The sequence below is a fragment of the Heteronotia binoei genome, chromosome 7, assembly GCF_032191835.1.
Source record: "Heteronotia binoei isolate CCM8104 ecotype False Entrance Well chromosome 7, APGP_CSIRO_Hbin_v1, whole genome shotgun sequence".
Lineage (NCBI taxonomy): Eukaryota > Metazoa > Chordata > Lepidosauria > Squamata > Gekkonidae > Heteronotia > Heteronotia binoei.
In genome coordinates, this window is record NC_083229.1 from 80903572 (window position 1) to 80918161 (window position 14590).

The 14590-nt window shown below is 50.5% G+C and overlaps 1 protein-coding gene across 1 annotated transcript in view; it reads right to left on the bottom strand.

Moving 5' to 3' along the window:
* Positions 1-13944, bottom strand: part of GATA6 (GATA binding protein 6) — a 39709-nt gene extending 25765 nt beyond the window's left edge. The window contains exons 1-2 of the mRNA XM_060243907.1: positions 13077-13944; positions 2419-2585 (exon numbers count right to left, since the gene is read on the bottom strand). Of these exons, the coding sequence (XP_060099890.1) occupies positions 2419-2585; positions 13077-13869 (960 nt within the window). The 5' untranslated portion in view covers positions 13870-13944. The remainder of the gene's footprint in view (positions 1-2418; positions 2586-13076) is intronic.
* Positions 13945-14590: the final 646 nt, after the last annotated feature.

Below are 14590 nucleotides of genomic sequence, written 5' to 3' on the forward strand. Positions count from 1 at the left end.
CTTAACCTTTTTCTTTGCTTTAGTTCCTTTACAAAGAATGGCAGTACTTACATTTGTTTACTTCCAGGGCAGATGAATTTAAGTTGTCCCAGAACAGAAATAGTCAGGAATGTCTGAGCTATTTTTCATAAATTGCTTCATTCTAGGGAACTGTTAGTTTCTAAACTCACTGCACACTGACATGCTTTGAATTCCTGAAAAATCCAGCCTTAAAATCTCCAGGCACATTTGAAAAGAGTGAGATTCTCAACTGTGTTTTTATTAAAAGGGGTATGTGTGTAGCTCTTATGAACCGGGAAAGAATGCTTGTCAACATAACCTCAGTCATGTCCTTTCACTGGAAACCAACCACAACTATATACCAAACTACAGGCTGGCCACCCTCAACATTTACATGAAAAACCGAAAAGGGAGTCATTTACGCCCACCTCTGCTTCCAAATTGTTTCAGCGGGGCAACTTTGTCATTCTGTAGAAGTAGAACATTTGAGTCCAGTAGCACCTCAAAGACCAACAACATTTTCCAGGGCTTAAACGTTTGTGAGTCAAAAGTCACTTAATTAGATGCCAATGATGCAGATACAATTTGTTTCCAGATTGGTGTGCTTTAGATCACAGCCTCAACTGTCTTTTATTTTCAAACCAGTCCTCACTATACTAGCCTGGATCCAAAGTGTCACGGTGGCTCATGCAGTGGAAATGTACCCACTTGTCATGGAACATTTAAAATATACTTTGATGCACTGTTTTTTTCACTGAACAGCTGATTTCCCTTCTTTTGAAACACCCATCAGTTCCAAAAGCTTTTTCCCCCATGTAGTGTTGGGAGCTGCTGTCTGAGAAGTCTAAAGCTTCCCATCTTGCAGAACCAGTTTCACAGCTCGTTGAATCCTCACTAAAGAGTTTCAGATTTGTGGTGGTGTCACCTAATCCAAAAGATTCTTTTTTATTATTACAAACGGATAACAAAACACGTACATTCACTGTAAATATATTGCAAGAACTCTTGTACACTGATTAGTATATTTGTTCAGTTCCAATTATTTATAAATGGTCCTTCATTACATCCTGGAGAAATCACTCACTCCCCCAAAAGTGTGCACAGGACTGACGCCCTTTTGTTTCAATCATCACATTGGTCTACTTGGTGCCAGTCTGAATATTTTGTTTTGTTGACTATCCTCAAACATATAATTTATACTGTCATTTTTAAAGAGAATTCAGGAAAGATAGGGATAACATCCAAAACCAGGCTTGTAGTTGGGGTGCAACAACATGGAAAGTGAGCAAATATTCTTCAAGAGAAGCACTCAGAGTTTAGATGATAAAATATCCTTGGCACTCTAAGGAACTTGTGGCGTAAAATTTATCACCTTTCATGCGCCAGGCAGAGATCTGTATTCTCCTAATGCTTTGTTAGTCTTAATCTGATTCTACTATTAAACTGAGATATTTGTCCCTCTACCCTTTGTACAGTTTTGTCTGCATTTCCTGATAGCTTTTGTTACAATTTAATATTTCTGTTTGTGTGTGTTTTTCATCTTGTAATATTTTTAGTTTTTAAAAAATATTTACAATTATGACATTGTTTTTAGGATATTTTATACTTATTGTTGGCTTTCTGTGATTAAGCACTAGCATCTTCTTTGTGGCAAATACTTATCTGAATTTTAAGTCAGTTGTTTGTTATATTTTATGGATTTATTCTTTTAAATAGATATGAACTGCCTCAAGCACAAACAATCACATTTAAATTTATCAAATAATTGCTTTATTTAACAAATAATAAGGTATGTTTTGTGCCATGTGTAAGTGTACACAAATATCTACAGGGCAGTAAATAGAAAGAGACTTAATTCCTTGCTCAAATCAGGGGGCTATTCTTATATTTTGTAAGATGTCTTGATCACCATGATTCAGTGCTAGTGCCTCTTTCTAGGACTTAACTGTCAGACTTTTCATAGCAATCAGTAAGCAGAATTAAAATGATGTGCTTGTTTCCTTTGAGAAACATTCTCTTATTCCTGACAATCATACATACTTAAAGACTGAGTATGACCTAGCTTTTAAAAGTAAGAGCCTTCATTTTTCATTTATTTGAATGGGAGGGAAGTACATGAAATCAATGAAATTCCTATGCAGCAATCAAATGCACACTTACTAGGAAGTAAGCCCATTGTACTGATCCACCTAAAGTAAAGTACTCTGCATTTCCAGTCTATCTGTGTTTATCCAAAATCAGTCCCTATTCATTTCAACAGAACCACGGTGAACCACTGACTGATCCTGAAATCTTAAAAGCTCATATTAGACAATGCATTTTTAACACAGGAATGCAAAAGATGCCTGGGTTCTTGGATAAAGATGGCAGGGCAGAGGTAAAACAAGGTCCCCCATATTCCCTCCCCCAGGCACTCACCACTCTCTTCTGGGGCTTGATGAGGGGTCTGCTGAGGCCATTCATCTTGGTATACAGTCCACAGGCATTGCATAAATAGTTGCCAGTGCCGTCCCTTCTCCACAAGGGGGTCTGGATGGAGCCACAATTGACACATTCCCGGCTTTCGGACAGATCGTCTAGGAGGTCTGCAATGAAGGAGATTAGAAGGGTGGGTTACTATGGAAGTCAAGTAGGGGGACAACTACTTTTGAGGTGCCCAAGTTGTCTTTCTACAGGGGTTAAGATCTATCCTCTGCCCAGTTAGATATGCTGAAATCGTAATTGGAAGCAAGTCTCACTGACCACTATGCAACTTGTTGCCCCGTGGGCTCCAGTTCTCTGCACAGTCCTCTCAAGTCAACCCGCTTTCTTTCTCAGTGAATGTAGCTAGTTGGATTACTAGTGCCTAAAACCACTGAATCTGTTTCAGTTCAAGAAATTTCCTGAAATATGACTGACTTCTATTCCCATATCTTGAATTGTTTTACCATCTTAATATTATCTTCCTCTGTTATGGTTCAAAAATGATGCTCCACTTCTCTGCTTAAATTTAAAAAACAACAATCTGATGTTAAATCTGTTTAGGCAAGATCTAACATAAATCCACACATTTTAAAATTATTATTTCAACTGAAGTTTGTTCCAGGGACAAGATGTTGAGCAAGTGAAGATAGTCCATTTTTGTTGTTTTTGAGGGGGACAAGGGGGGGGGGGCAAGGTCAGATAGACTTGACAATTTGACAGGAGGGGAATTTCCTCCTCAGACTCCCTCTCAACCTTTTCTATCTTGTTCCACCATCATTTTTAAATCAGTCTGTATCAGCTGTAGGGAGGAGAAAACTGGGTGTTTTTCTGCCTCTTTACCTGGGCCGAACTACTGAAAGAGACGCTTTTCATTAACGTTTTATGGCAGCTGTATAAGACCGCTTTCGGCATGAAAACACCCCTCCCTTTCTAAAGTGCGATTCTTCTTGATCCCCGCTTTCTCTCCGCTGCTACCCACCCCCACCCCCGATTGTTTCTTGAGCTGCGCCACTCCGAGCAACTCACTCGCCAGCCCTTTAGGTCCCGCCACTGATCTCAGAGCGCCTTTCTTTCGAACCACGACGGCAGCCTCCGGATCAGACGCGATTTAGCACGAGCGGTTTGGTTTTGTTGTTTTAAACAACCTCTACTCCCCCGGTCTTCTTGCTGCAAGTGAATGTCAAAATGAACGTGCCACTGGGCTTGAAACCCAGCTCCGGCCGCGGCGTTTAGGGGGGATTTTATGGAGGACTTGGCGGCCGAGGAAGACCGAGACGCCGCGGGTGGGACCGGGGAGGGAGGGGGCTTCTGGAAGGCGAGGCTTTCCTTCGGCGGCCTCGGGCGATTCCAGCCCCTCCGATGTTTCTGGGCGGAAGACGGCCCCAGATCCAGGGGGCTGGCCGGAGTGGGGGGGGGGGGGCGCCCAGGACCCTGGGGAATTGGCTCGCACTGAAGGCGGCCGGGTTGCTCCCCGCCTAAGCAGGCCTGAGACTTGTGGGTCGAGTTCGGCATTTCCCCACCAAAGCCAGGGGGTTGGGGGCTGTTGTCCGTCCCCGCATCCCCTCCTGGATTGATCTCGGCGGGCCATTCCCGGCTCGGGCCACTTCAGCAGGGCGGGCGACCGAGGGGTCTGATCCCCCCCCCGGAAGGCGCCGCCGCCGACGGTTGCAGCCCGAAGTCGAGGGGGCTGCCTGCCAGACCCCTGCCGAAGGTCTCCCGCTGCCCCTTCTGGGGGAGGGTTGTTGGCTCAGGCCGGGCGCGCCCTCGAAGGGGCTGGGGCTCGGGGCGAGCAGGGCTGTGGTGTCCTCTCTCGGATTGCCAAAGAGCCCGGCGCTTTGAGAGCAAAGTCCACGGAGCGACGTGGCCGTTTGGAGTCGCAGCGGGGCTTGACGGCGGCCTTCCGAGCAGAGGGACGGAGCCCTTCGGGGCCACCCCAAGCAGAGGCAGGCGGACTCCCTTTGAAGGGCGCTGCCCAGGATCGCTCTCTCGCCCCCCCCTCTCTCGCCACTTCTCCCCAGAGACAGCGAGAGGCCACTGGCCACCCACCGTGCCTTTGCCCTCCGACGACCCAAGAGCAAGCCAGAGCATCGGCTGGGCTGCCGCGGGGGTGTGGTGTGTAGATCCCCTGCCGCCCTCCCTTCTACGGGGACGCCAGCCGGCTTGGGAGATGGGGAGGGGGCCAGGCTGGGGCCCGGGGCTTCCCGGGACGGCACTAGCGGCTTCTCGCCCCCCGGGACTTGGCGGCGCAGCAGCGGGCGGCCGCGCAAGGGCCCCTCGTAAATGCCAAGCGCGCCGGGCCAGGCGCCTCTCTCCACGACGCCCCCAGCGGGGCCTCTCTGCCCCGTCCCCAGGAGCAGAAGGCTTTGGAAGCGCCTGGGGCGAGGGCCGGCAGCAGGGGGGCTCCAGGACGCTGCAGGCCGCAGCAAAACTCCTCCAGGCCAGGGGACAACAGCCTGCCGCCACCGCCTCCCACCCCCGCTCACTGGCCAAACCTCGCCGCGGTGGAGGCGAGGGCTGCTAGGTGTCACCGACCTGCCAATGCTCCAGATTGCCCCGGCTGGCTGACTTCACAAGAAGACAGGGCCAGGTGGGCACAGCCGTCTTGGGCTGAAGCAGTGGAGCCAACGTTGCGCCCAGGGGCACCTTTCAGACCAACGCAGCAGGTATACCTTGAATAAAACCTTGCTGGTGCCGCTGGACTCAGTATTTAAGAACATACATAAGAGAGGCCATGTTGGATCAGGCCAATAGCTCATCCAGTCCAACATTCTGTGTCACACAGTGGCCAAAAGAAACAGGCGCCATCAGGAGGTCCATCAGTGGGGCCAGGACACTAGAAGCCCTCCCACGATGCCCCCCCCTTCCAAGCACCAAGAATACAGAGCATGGCTGCCCCAGACAGAGTTCCAACAATACGCTGTGGCTAATAGCCAGCCCCTAATGGACCTCTGCTCCATATCTTTATCCAAGATTAGAACTAGGTGAAGTAGACCACCGTCGTGGCCAGGGGGGGAATTTAGGCACTCCTGAAGCTTCTTGCAGTCAAACGTGGATCCAAGGAACTTCCCATTTCAACGGGACAACTTTATCTATTCAGAGCCATACTCCCAGAGAGATCGAGATATTGGGCTGGATCCCTCCCAGCCCTCTCCAAGTAGCCTCCCTCCAGCCTCAGCAGCCCCCCTTCAACTTCACTTACTTTGGAAAGAAGGTGCCTTGAGTTGGAGGGGTGCTAAACAAAAAGGCAGAGTATGAATATTTTAATAAATTAACGAATGAATAAATTTAGCTCAGTGGAGTGGTTGGGCCAGGGGCAGGATCCATTCCATCAGGAGAGCAGCAGAGGTGTTATTTGGACCATGTCACAGGGAGCAGCAGACTCCCTTCTCATGTGTTTCATAGAAGTGTGTGTCCCTCTATTAAATGTGGAGAACTTAATCCACATATTTATGTGGGGAGGGGGGTCCTCTTCTTTTAAGAAAAACTACTGGTGCCTGTCTTCTTTCTAAAATGTAAAGTAGACCTCTTGTTTCCAGCAACAGTTTTTCGTTGGCTACAATTTACTACCAAGACCGTTAATGGGTGGATCTTAATGATCCGTTTTATGAACTGACTGCATTTATAGTTTTGTGTGCATCTCCCTACAGCACTTGACACTAAGGTCCCTAAAACAGATAGTTAATTAAAACATAACGTTTTGCTTTGTTGAAAAGTGCTTACTTAATTAGTTGCTTAATAGGCTGCCTAAAACTCATGGCAGTAAAAATACTACCCCAACCCAAAGACACCTATAGGGCTGCAAGTGCAACTGATTTCAATAGCACGGAAATACAAGCAAAACCAACTGTAGCTGAAAGCCAGGAACTGCTATTTCAATCTTTTTTTTTTCCTAGAATACTACTTTGGCAAAAATGGTTGCCCTTTCTTTTCTCTCCAATTGTCAGTTTTCTTGCAGGAAAATGATGACATTAACAAGAACAAATTATTTTCCAGCCCTTTGGGTTATTTAGAAAACCATATTTTGTTATAAAACGAATTTTAAAAAATAGGGGAAAAATGCTAAACAAATATAGACGCCTGACAGCAATCTCCTGCACTGTAGGGAAGGCGCTTTCCTGGCACATCACAGCAGAGCCTGCGAGGTGGGGATTCCGTTCCCATTGGACTGGGGGGACATCATGTCTTTTCATGAGGATGTGCTTCCCAGTCTGGAGCCCACCCGTAGCGACTGGCAACAGGAGAAGGGGGTCAGGCTGAGTTCCACTATATTGCTCCCCCCACCAGCCCCAAGCATATCTGTTGGTTAATGACCAAAAGGAGAACCCTGGAATTCCTTATCAGTTATCAGAAGGACAACTCTTGCAAATAACCTACATGAATACAAATAAAGATTTTAAATACTGAATATTATCCTATCTATAGCTATTATTATTAATTTAAATCCAACATGCCCAGGTCCTCAGGTATCATATATAAAACTATTTCAGTAGGTTTTCATCCCACAGAATGGCTTTTTGTCCCTGAGCCTGATCTGGCTGCCCCGGGGATGGGGAGGGGAGGCTTTCTCTGAGCTCTCCAGCCTGCCGAAGAAGCCGCGGCAGCCACTCGGGCACTTCTAGAGCAGCATCCGGGACGATTCGCTCACCCCTGCTGACCAAGCTGGAGAGCCCGGGCAGCCTGACCTGGGGGACGGCAGAGGCCAGCCCTGGCAAACCACCTCTGAGCCTCTCCGCCGGCAGCTGGGACTGCAAAGAACAGCAAGTCCAAGCGGTGATGCCACCCTTCACCTCAGAGTTCCCTGAATCTCTTCGAACAGCGTCTGAGTCCAGCCTGGCAGCCTTGAGACCAACGACGCTTTATTCAAGGCATGAGCTTTCGTGTGCAACAAGCACACTTCCTCAGAAATCGATTTGGTCGCCTCTGTGACTATCCTATACTGTGGAGGGAATGGAAGCGGAGAGATTGCGGCTGATCTATTTTATTGATTGATTGATTGATTGATTGATTTATTTATTTATTTATTTGCCTTCGACTTATATCCCGCCCATTCCAAAACGGACTCGGGGCGGTTAAGCCCCCCCCCCCCCCCCCATTGCTCAGTTGCAGAGAAGCCTCTTCCGCCAGCTACAAAGCCACCTTTACTCTACTCTACAGGCAGATCTGATTGGCCTGATTTCTCGGATTCTCTGTGGCAAAAATGGCTGAAGTCAAAACACGGTAGAAAGTCTTGCATCACTATCCTCCTGCTTATTGAGAGGGGCCACAGGGTCAGTTCCTTGTTCCTTGGAGCAAACTACAGTCCAGAGAGGCAACAGCGAGGAAGCTGCGTCTCACACCCAGGTCCGAAACTTCTGAACTCTGCAGCCTCAACCCCGTTGGTTTAAATGGACTTCCTTTCAAGTTCTGTGCTTCGGGCTGGAGCACAGCATCGCCGGGTCTCAGGATTGGGGGAAAGGGTTTTCAGATCACGCCCCAAGTACAGACTGGACTTGAACAGCCTGAGCGAATTAGATCACAATAAATCTCACTGAATTATCTCTCCTCGATCAGGAAGGGGGCCTTCATTTCTCATGGCACATCGGAGGCGGCAGACAAAGACATCTCTTTGGAGTTCAAGAGAAATGCAAAAGCAAAGTGAAAGAGCCCCGGGCCTGTTCTCACCTCGGGCTTTGGGAGTTCAGGGACACCTTTTGGGGATCAGCTGAGAGGCGTTTTTGATGACAAGGGCACCACCAGCGAAATGCTTCTTTTTTCCTATCAGAACTATCTCAGCTCCCTCTCTTTGTAACAAAAGGCCCTTCAAGGAATCATGCCATATTGTTATATTAATTGGGGCAGGGAGATTTGCCTGAATTGCAAAACCTAGCCCCACACCCCATCCTGATTTGGTGAAAAGAAATTTCAATGAGGCCTCTCTAACTTATCGGTTGCTTTGGAAATTCACCTTGAAAACACGTCGTTGGTAAAAAAAAGGCGCCTGAGAAGCTGTACTGTTTGCTCTGGGAAGGCTAATCAATCGGCTCCGAGGAATGCGGTTGATTCATTAACCTGAACCACCCTTCAACCTTCGGAAGTTGACTCCAAAAGGAGAAGCCCCGACAGCCCGCTAGGTTTCCTTGCGGGTAAATGGGCGCAGGCTTGCCGCTCCCGGGAGTGGCCGGGGCCTGCGGGGCCTCCAGGGCTCTCGACTCTTCCTTTCTCCCCCCTCCCCCCCTTTCCCTTTTGTTTCCTTTTTTCAGACAGGGGAAGACAATAAGGCCCCGCCTAGGGAACACCCAAGCGCTTACACGGAGTGAAAAGCTTCCAGGCGTCAAACCCTGAAACCCATTCCGACCACTCCCGCCCTGCTGGAGGCGCAGGCAGCGCCATCGAGGGCCTGAAGGCTACTGGGCGAGGCGGGAGCTACTGCAACCAAGCGCGGGACCCCTTCTGCAGAGGGAACCAACCTGCGGGGCTTTTTCGGGGCGGGGGGGGAGGAGATCTTTCTCTCCTCATTCTTTGAGACTCTCCCCTCCGCGGTCGCTGGTCAGACCCGAAAAGCTGCCAGGCAAGCAGGCCCGAGAAAACGGCGAGCTCCTGTCCCCTCGGTAGCCTCGCACCCCTCCCGCCTGCCCGACTCCCTCCCTCCCAAAGGCAGCAGCCCCTGAAGGCCGCCGGCCCGGAGAAGTCGAAAGCGGAGGGCGTCTGGGCTGCTGGGCCAGGAGCTCCCCCAGGCCGGATCTCGGGCGCTCCTTTCGCCCCAGTTCTTAAGGAGCGACTAAAGAACGTCGCCAGGCCTCCTAGGCTTGGAAACCAAACTCAGACCAAGACCAGTTTCGCACTAGACCTTTAATCGTGGTTCAGCCCCGTCCCCAAACTGACATCCTACCCGAGAATCAGAGAAACCAACTCGATGCCTCTAGGATTTGTTCTCTCCAAATATTCCCCGGCGGAAAAAGTGCGTCTTTTTCAGGTGCGCCTGGCCCCATCGGGATGGATGCCCCCTTCTTCCTAACAGAATTGCCCTAGGCTAACAACGACATGATTATATTACCGTTTTAAAATGTTTGGTTCTTGCTTTGGGGACTAGCCTCCAATTAATTTTGTCACTAGTTACAGCACCTGCAATATAACACCTTTACACTTTGCCTGTGCCTTTCACGGTGTTCACTTCTGCCTACTAAAAAGATTTCCCATCTATCTCTTCATAAAGAAAAGAAACAAAACGGTTAAAATGGAGGAGAGGGGAACGATGTTTGGAGTCCCCGTTGGAGAGAAAGGTGGAGAATAAATCTCTTCAATAAATACACAAAATCAAGCTGTATCTAAAAGGGGGTTTACAGCTCCGTTAGAAAGAGGCATGAAGATTTTCCCATGTAACCTCAAAGCATGAGGCGATAGAAATTGTAACTGACAAGCTTCCAAGCAAGCTTGTATGACTTTTCGGTGGCTAACCCTGCAATCCTAAACAGAGTTCAGGCCTTCTAAACCCATAGACTTTAATGGGTTTACAAAGTTATAATTCTGTTTAAGATTGTACTAGATTCCTTTAAAAATGCATTGTTGTGCACAATTTTAATTAGCCGTCCTACATCAGTCTTCTGGTTTGCTTTTCATTATAGTTCTAACAGCCTTGGTCGGGGTACTGGCATTTTTGTTGGGATTTTCTCCCCAAAATAACTCTCCTCCAGTGTCCTAAATTGGCTACCAGCAAATCCTGTTGACATACTTGAACCAACTTTCAAGTCAGGATCAGGCTGCTGAGCCAATTTCCTTTCAGGAAAGCACCCCACACTTTGAGAAGGGAGAGGGGGCAGCGGGTTGATCAGGAAGAGAGAGCAAGGGTTTGTGGCTGGGCCTTCAGATTGACCAGTTTTGCACCAGACCTTTAATTCTGGTTCAACTCTGTCCCCAAACTAACATTCTACACTAGAATCAGAGAAACCAACTGGATGACTCTAGGATTCCATGATTTTAGAACGGAGAATGTCAGCTTGAGGACAGGGCTAAATCAGGATTAAAAGTCTAAAGCAAAATTGGTCATTGTGCTGCAGGAAACAATGCTGCACAGGGCTGGATAAGCCTCTCAGATTTGTTTTCAAAGAGAAAAAAAGTTCTACAATGAAGTTCAACCATCCTATCTAAAACAGACACTGGTGAATTTTTTCCCCTTAATAATAATAATAGTAACAATAAGAACAATAAGTTATTGTTATTACTACTATTATTATTATTAAGGGGGGGAAATTACAATAAGAACAAGAAGTTATTGTTATTATTCAGTATGAAATATTTTCCACCATCTATTTAAGACAAATTCATTTTTTCAATTAATTGTTTTCAACTGCCAACAGCCTGGTGGAGGGAGGGTCCCAATTTTGTCCACTGGGACGAAACAAGGGTCTACATGTCTACTCAGAAGTAAGGACTATTGTGTTCAATGGAACTGATTCCCAAGTAAATATTTTTAGGATTATAGCCTTAATTTTTTTTAAAAAAAATCATTAATGGCACCTGACAAATCCTGCCTATTCTTTATAATTATTTAGGTAGGCTACCTTATGCTTCTGGATGCCTGACTTTCAGATGTCAATATCAGATTTGGAACACTCTTAAATTTATGCCACCATAGTCATCCCCATGAGTCCTGTAGTAGCCCAGCTTTGTCTGAACCATTCTAATCCCAAAGTTCCAGAAATTAACAGTCTTAAATACTTTCTCATCCTTTAAGGACACAGAAGTTCCAAGGTCTTCTAAGAAAAAGCCAGCTTGTATAAAACATTTGAACGTTTTCCTGAAAGCCCATAATGGCCTCTTCTGCCTGAAGCCAGGTCCTATATCAATCTCAGGGTCAGGATGGTCGGAAGAGGATTTATCCACTGAGTAACTCCACATTTCCAGAGCCACCCAAGATTCCAGATCCAGCTCTGGCTGGCTGGGTGAAGAGTTCCACACTTTTGCCTCCCCCACCTCAAACGCACTTACAAGCATACCCAGCTACAGTCTGCCCCTCTCCAATTCTCACCCCAACCCCCTACTAGAAGTTGCACACAGATCCCCAGGGGCTGCCCTCTGAATGCAGAAAAGTGGGGAGGGGACAGAAAAGATGGCTGCCAACAGGCCTGGTCAAAAAATGTCCTGAGCTTGAAACAGAAGCTAATGTCTGTAAATGGGCAGCAGAAATGTGTTTGGTAGAGGTAAATAACCTCCCATTAAGGCCTCTGTTAAAGGGAAAGGACACCCCCCCCCTCCTTCCAGGCTGTTGGGGACCCTACACTTAACCCTTTCCCTGCCTGCCATTACTACACTCCAAATTGCCTTTCATGAAACATGCCTCTAAAGGAACATCACTCTACTACCACAAATCTTATGAAGAGGAAAGGGGAGTGGCCAGAATAGGAGTCCAGCTCTTTCTCTGCCCTTTGTCCTTTTGTTCATCCAAAGTGCCACTTTTGATGCTGTCAATTAGGCAAGTTTACCCACCTGTCTATTTATTATAAATTAATAAATCTGGAATAGTCATCTCTGGTATTCCATTTCTATCGTAAGTCATTCAAAGGGATTCAAATCTCCACTCTTCAGAGAAACAGGGGTCTGATCCAGCCAGATGTAACCATTTGAGCCTCCGTGATTTCAGTGAGAAATGCTTAGGGCTGTGCTCTTAAACACACTTACTAGAAAGCAAGTCCCACTGAAATTAATAGAACTTCTTGCTTGTTGAGGAATACTCTGCCTGTCTCTTCCATGATACTTTCATATACTTTCCCAGCAGATATTAGTAGCATTGATCCCACTGAGGGCTGCTGTATAAATGCTTAATACCAGTGTGATGAGCTCAGTCTACCAGCAGGGAAGTGGAAGTCTGTTCCCTCTGAACTGGAGAGCCCCCGCTGGCTGCTCTCCCCAGACCTCGGGAACTAAGCAGGGTCGGCCTTGGTGAGGATTAGAATAGGAGACCACCAAGGAATACCAGGGTATCTACGTAAAGGTAGGCTATGGCAAACAACCTGTCTGAATAACTGTTGCCTTAAAAACCCTACAACAGAAGAAGAAGAACTTTCTAGGAAAAGGCTGACAGTGGCCCAGCTAAGAGCACCCAGCAATTCAGAAAAGGACTGGGAAGGAGAGAGAGAGAGCAGGAGGAAGTTGGGCAATATCTTGCACAAGATGGAGCAGTGGGGAAAACGGGAGGGGGGGGCGGCATTCGTACTGGCAATCAGTCCCTTAGGATTGTGAGTGGGAGGCCTCATCAATAATGCCTTTCTGCACACAAAACACAACTCTCCAGCGTCCATTCCTTCTCCTAGACCTGCAGGGTACCCCAGAGACTGACTGGGCAGAATCACTGGCAGGGTCCTGTTGCCCGAGACCCTCCGCAAGGGGTCCGTGGGGACTGGCCGCAGCCTGAAATGAAACCAAGTGCCCCGGGCGGGAAAGGCCGGACAGCAGAAGTTCCCAACCTCCTCGCGTGGATTCTCGGTGCTTAATGCCTTTCTCTGGCTCACCAACCGGCTCCACATAACGCGAAAGGGCCTAGTCGTGCCTGGCGGCCCCTTCCTAAAGGCTTCTTCAGTCACAGCCGAGCTACCCAGGCTCCCGAAGGGGCTCCCGCGCCTCTCCCGCCGGGCTCTTACCTGCACTGGAGGGGCGCACGGCGAGGGGCGGCCGGCTGGGCAGGCAGTGGAGCACGGAGTTGTCGAAGGGGCCGGCGGGCCAGCTGGGGGGCCCGAGCTGAGCACCGACGTAGGGCCCGTAGTAGGATCCGTTCAGGGGCCGGAACTGCTCGCGGGGATTGTAGGCTGCTGCCGGGTCGCGGGCGGCGCCGCTGTGGGCGGGCGAGGGGCTCCCGGCCGAGTAGGCGAAGCGACCGGCAGCGCAGCCCCCGCTGTAGACGGACGAAGGGCTCTCGGGGGCGGGCGGCGGCGGCCAGGCTGGCTGCGGTCCCCCTTGGCCCGTCCCGGCGGGGCTCTGCAGGTAGGGCAGCATGGAGCCCACGCGGGTGGTGGGCACGTAGACAGGCGAGCCGGCGGCGGCAGGGGAGGCGAAGCCGGGGGGCGCAGGGCCCTCGTAGGCGCCGCCGGGCAGGCTCTGGTGAGGGTGGTACATGTCCTCGACCGGCGGCTGCGGCGGCGGCGGGCCCGGCTCCGGGCTCAGCTTGGCCGATGCGCGGCTGGACCACAGCAGCTTGTTGGCCTGATCCAGGTCGGCGAAGAGCAGCAGGTCCTCCCAGCTGGGCAGGCTGGACGGCGCGGACGCCAAAGAGACAAAGGGGCCGCGCAGGGCCCTTCCCTCGGCCAGGCTCTCGGGCTTGGCGGTCCGCGACGGGGAGTAGCCGGACGGCGACGGGGGCGAAGGCAGCTCCCGGCCCGGGGGCGCGTCGGGCCCGCAGCGCTTCAGCAAGCACCAGCCGCCCTCTGCCAGGGCCATCCAGCCCTGCGGCGCTCAGCTCCGCCTCTCCCCTCCGGCTCCTCCGAGGCTGGCTTCTGCGAGGGAGACACAAAGAGAAAGAGAAAGCCAGTTAGGGGGCGGCCGCCTGCCCGGCGACTCCCAGAGGACCTCTGAGCACGTGTAGAGCGCCGCCTAGGCACCACGGTCCGCCCCCCCGCCCCGCCTTCGCTCGAGTTCTGCCTCCCCCTCCCCAAGCAGTGGCGGCAGCCAGTCTCGGGCCCCTCCCGACCTCCGCCAGCGCCACCAACCGAGGGCGAGAGTGGAGCCCACCCGACGGAGCCTGCCCTAGCCGCGGGTTCTCTGGCGAGCCCCTGAGTCCTGGGCCCTTAAAACAACCCCTTCAGCCACAGCCCCTTCCACGCTGACTGCCAGGCAGTCCCACCTCGGGCGGCTTCAGCAGCGGGCTGGGGGAGTCCTTCAGGCGCCTCTGCTGCGGCCGAGCCCGTCCGCCGCCTCCTTGGCGTTGGCCTCCCGGCCGAGGAAGGGAGGAAGTGACAAAAGCGGGGCGGGGGAGTTGGGCTCTGGCCTGGGCGAGGTCCCCTCCCCCTTTCCCCCTCCGGCTCGGCTTCGGGTTCAGCCCATGAGTCACCGCGCTGCGTTCCGGACTGCAAACAAGCAATTCAGGGCAGCGGGGGGGGGGGGGAGAAAGGTGCTGCAGAGCAGCCAGAGGCCTGTTCCGGGTTGCGTGTGTGTGTGTGGG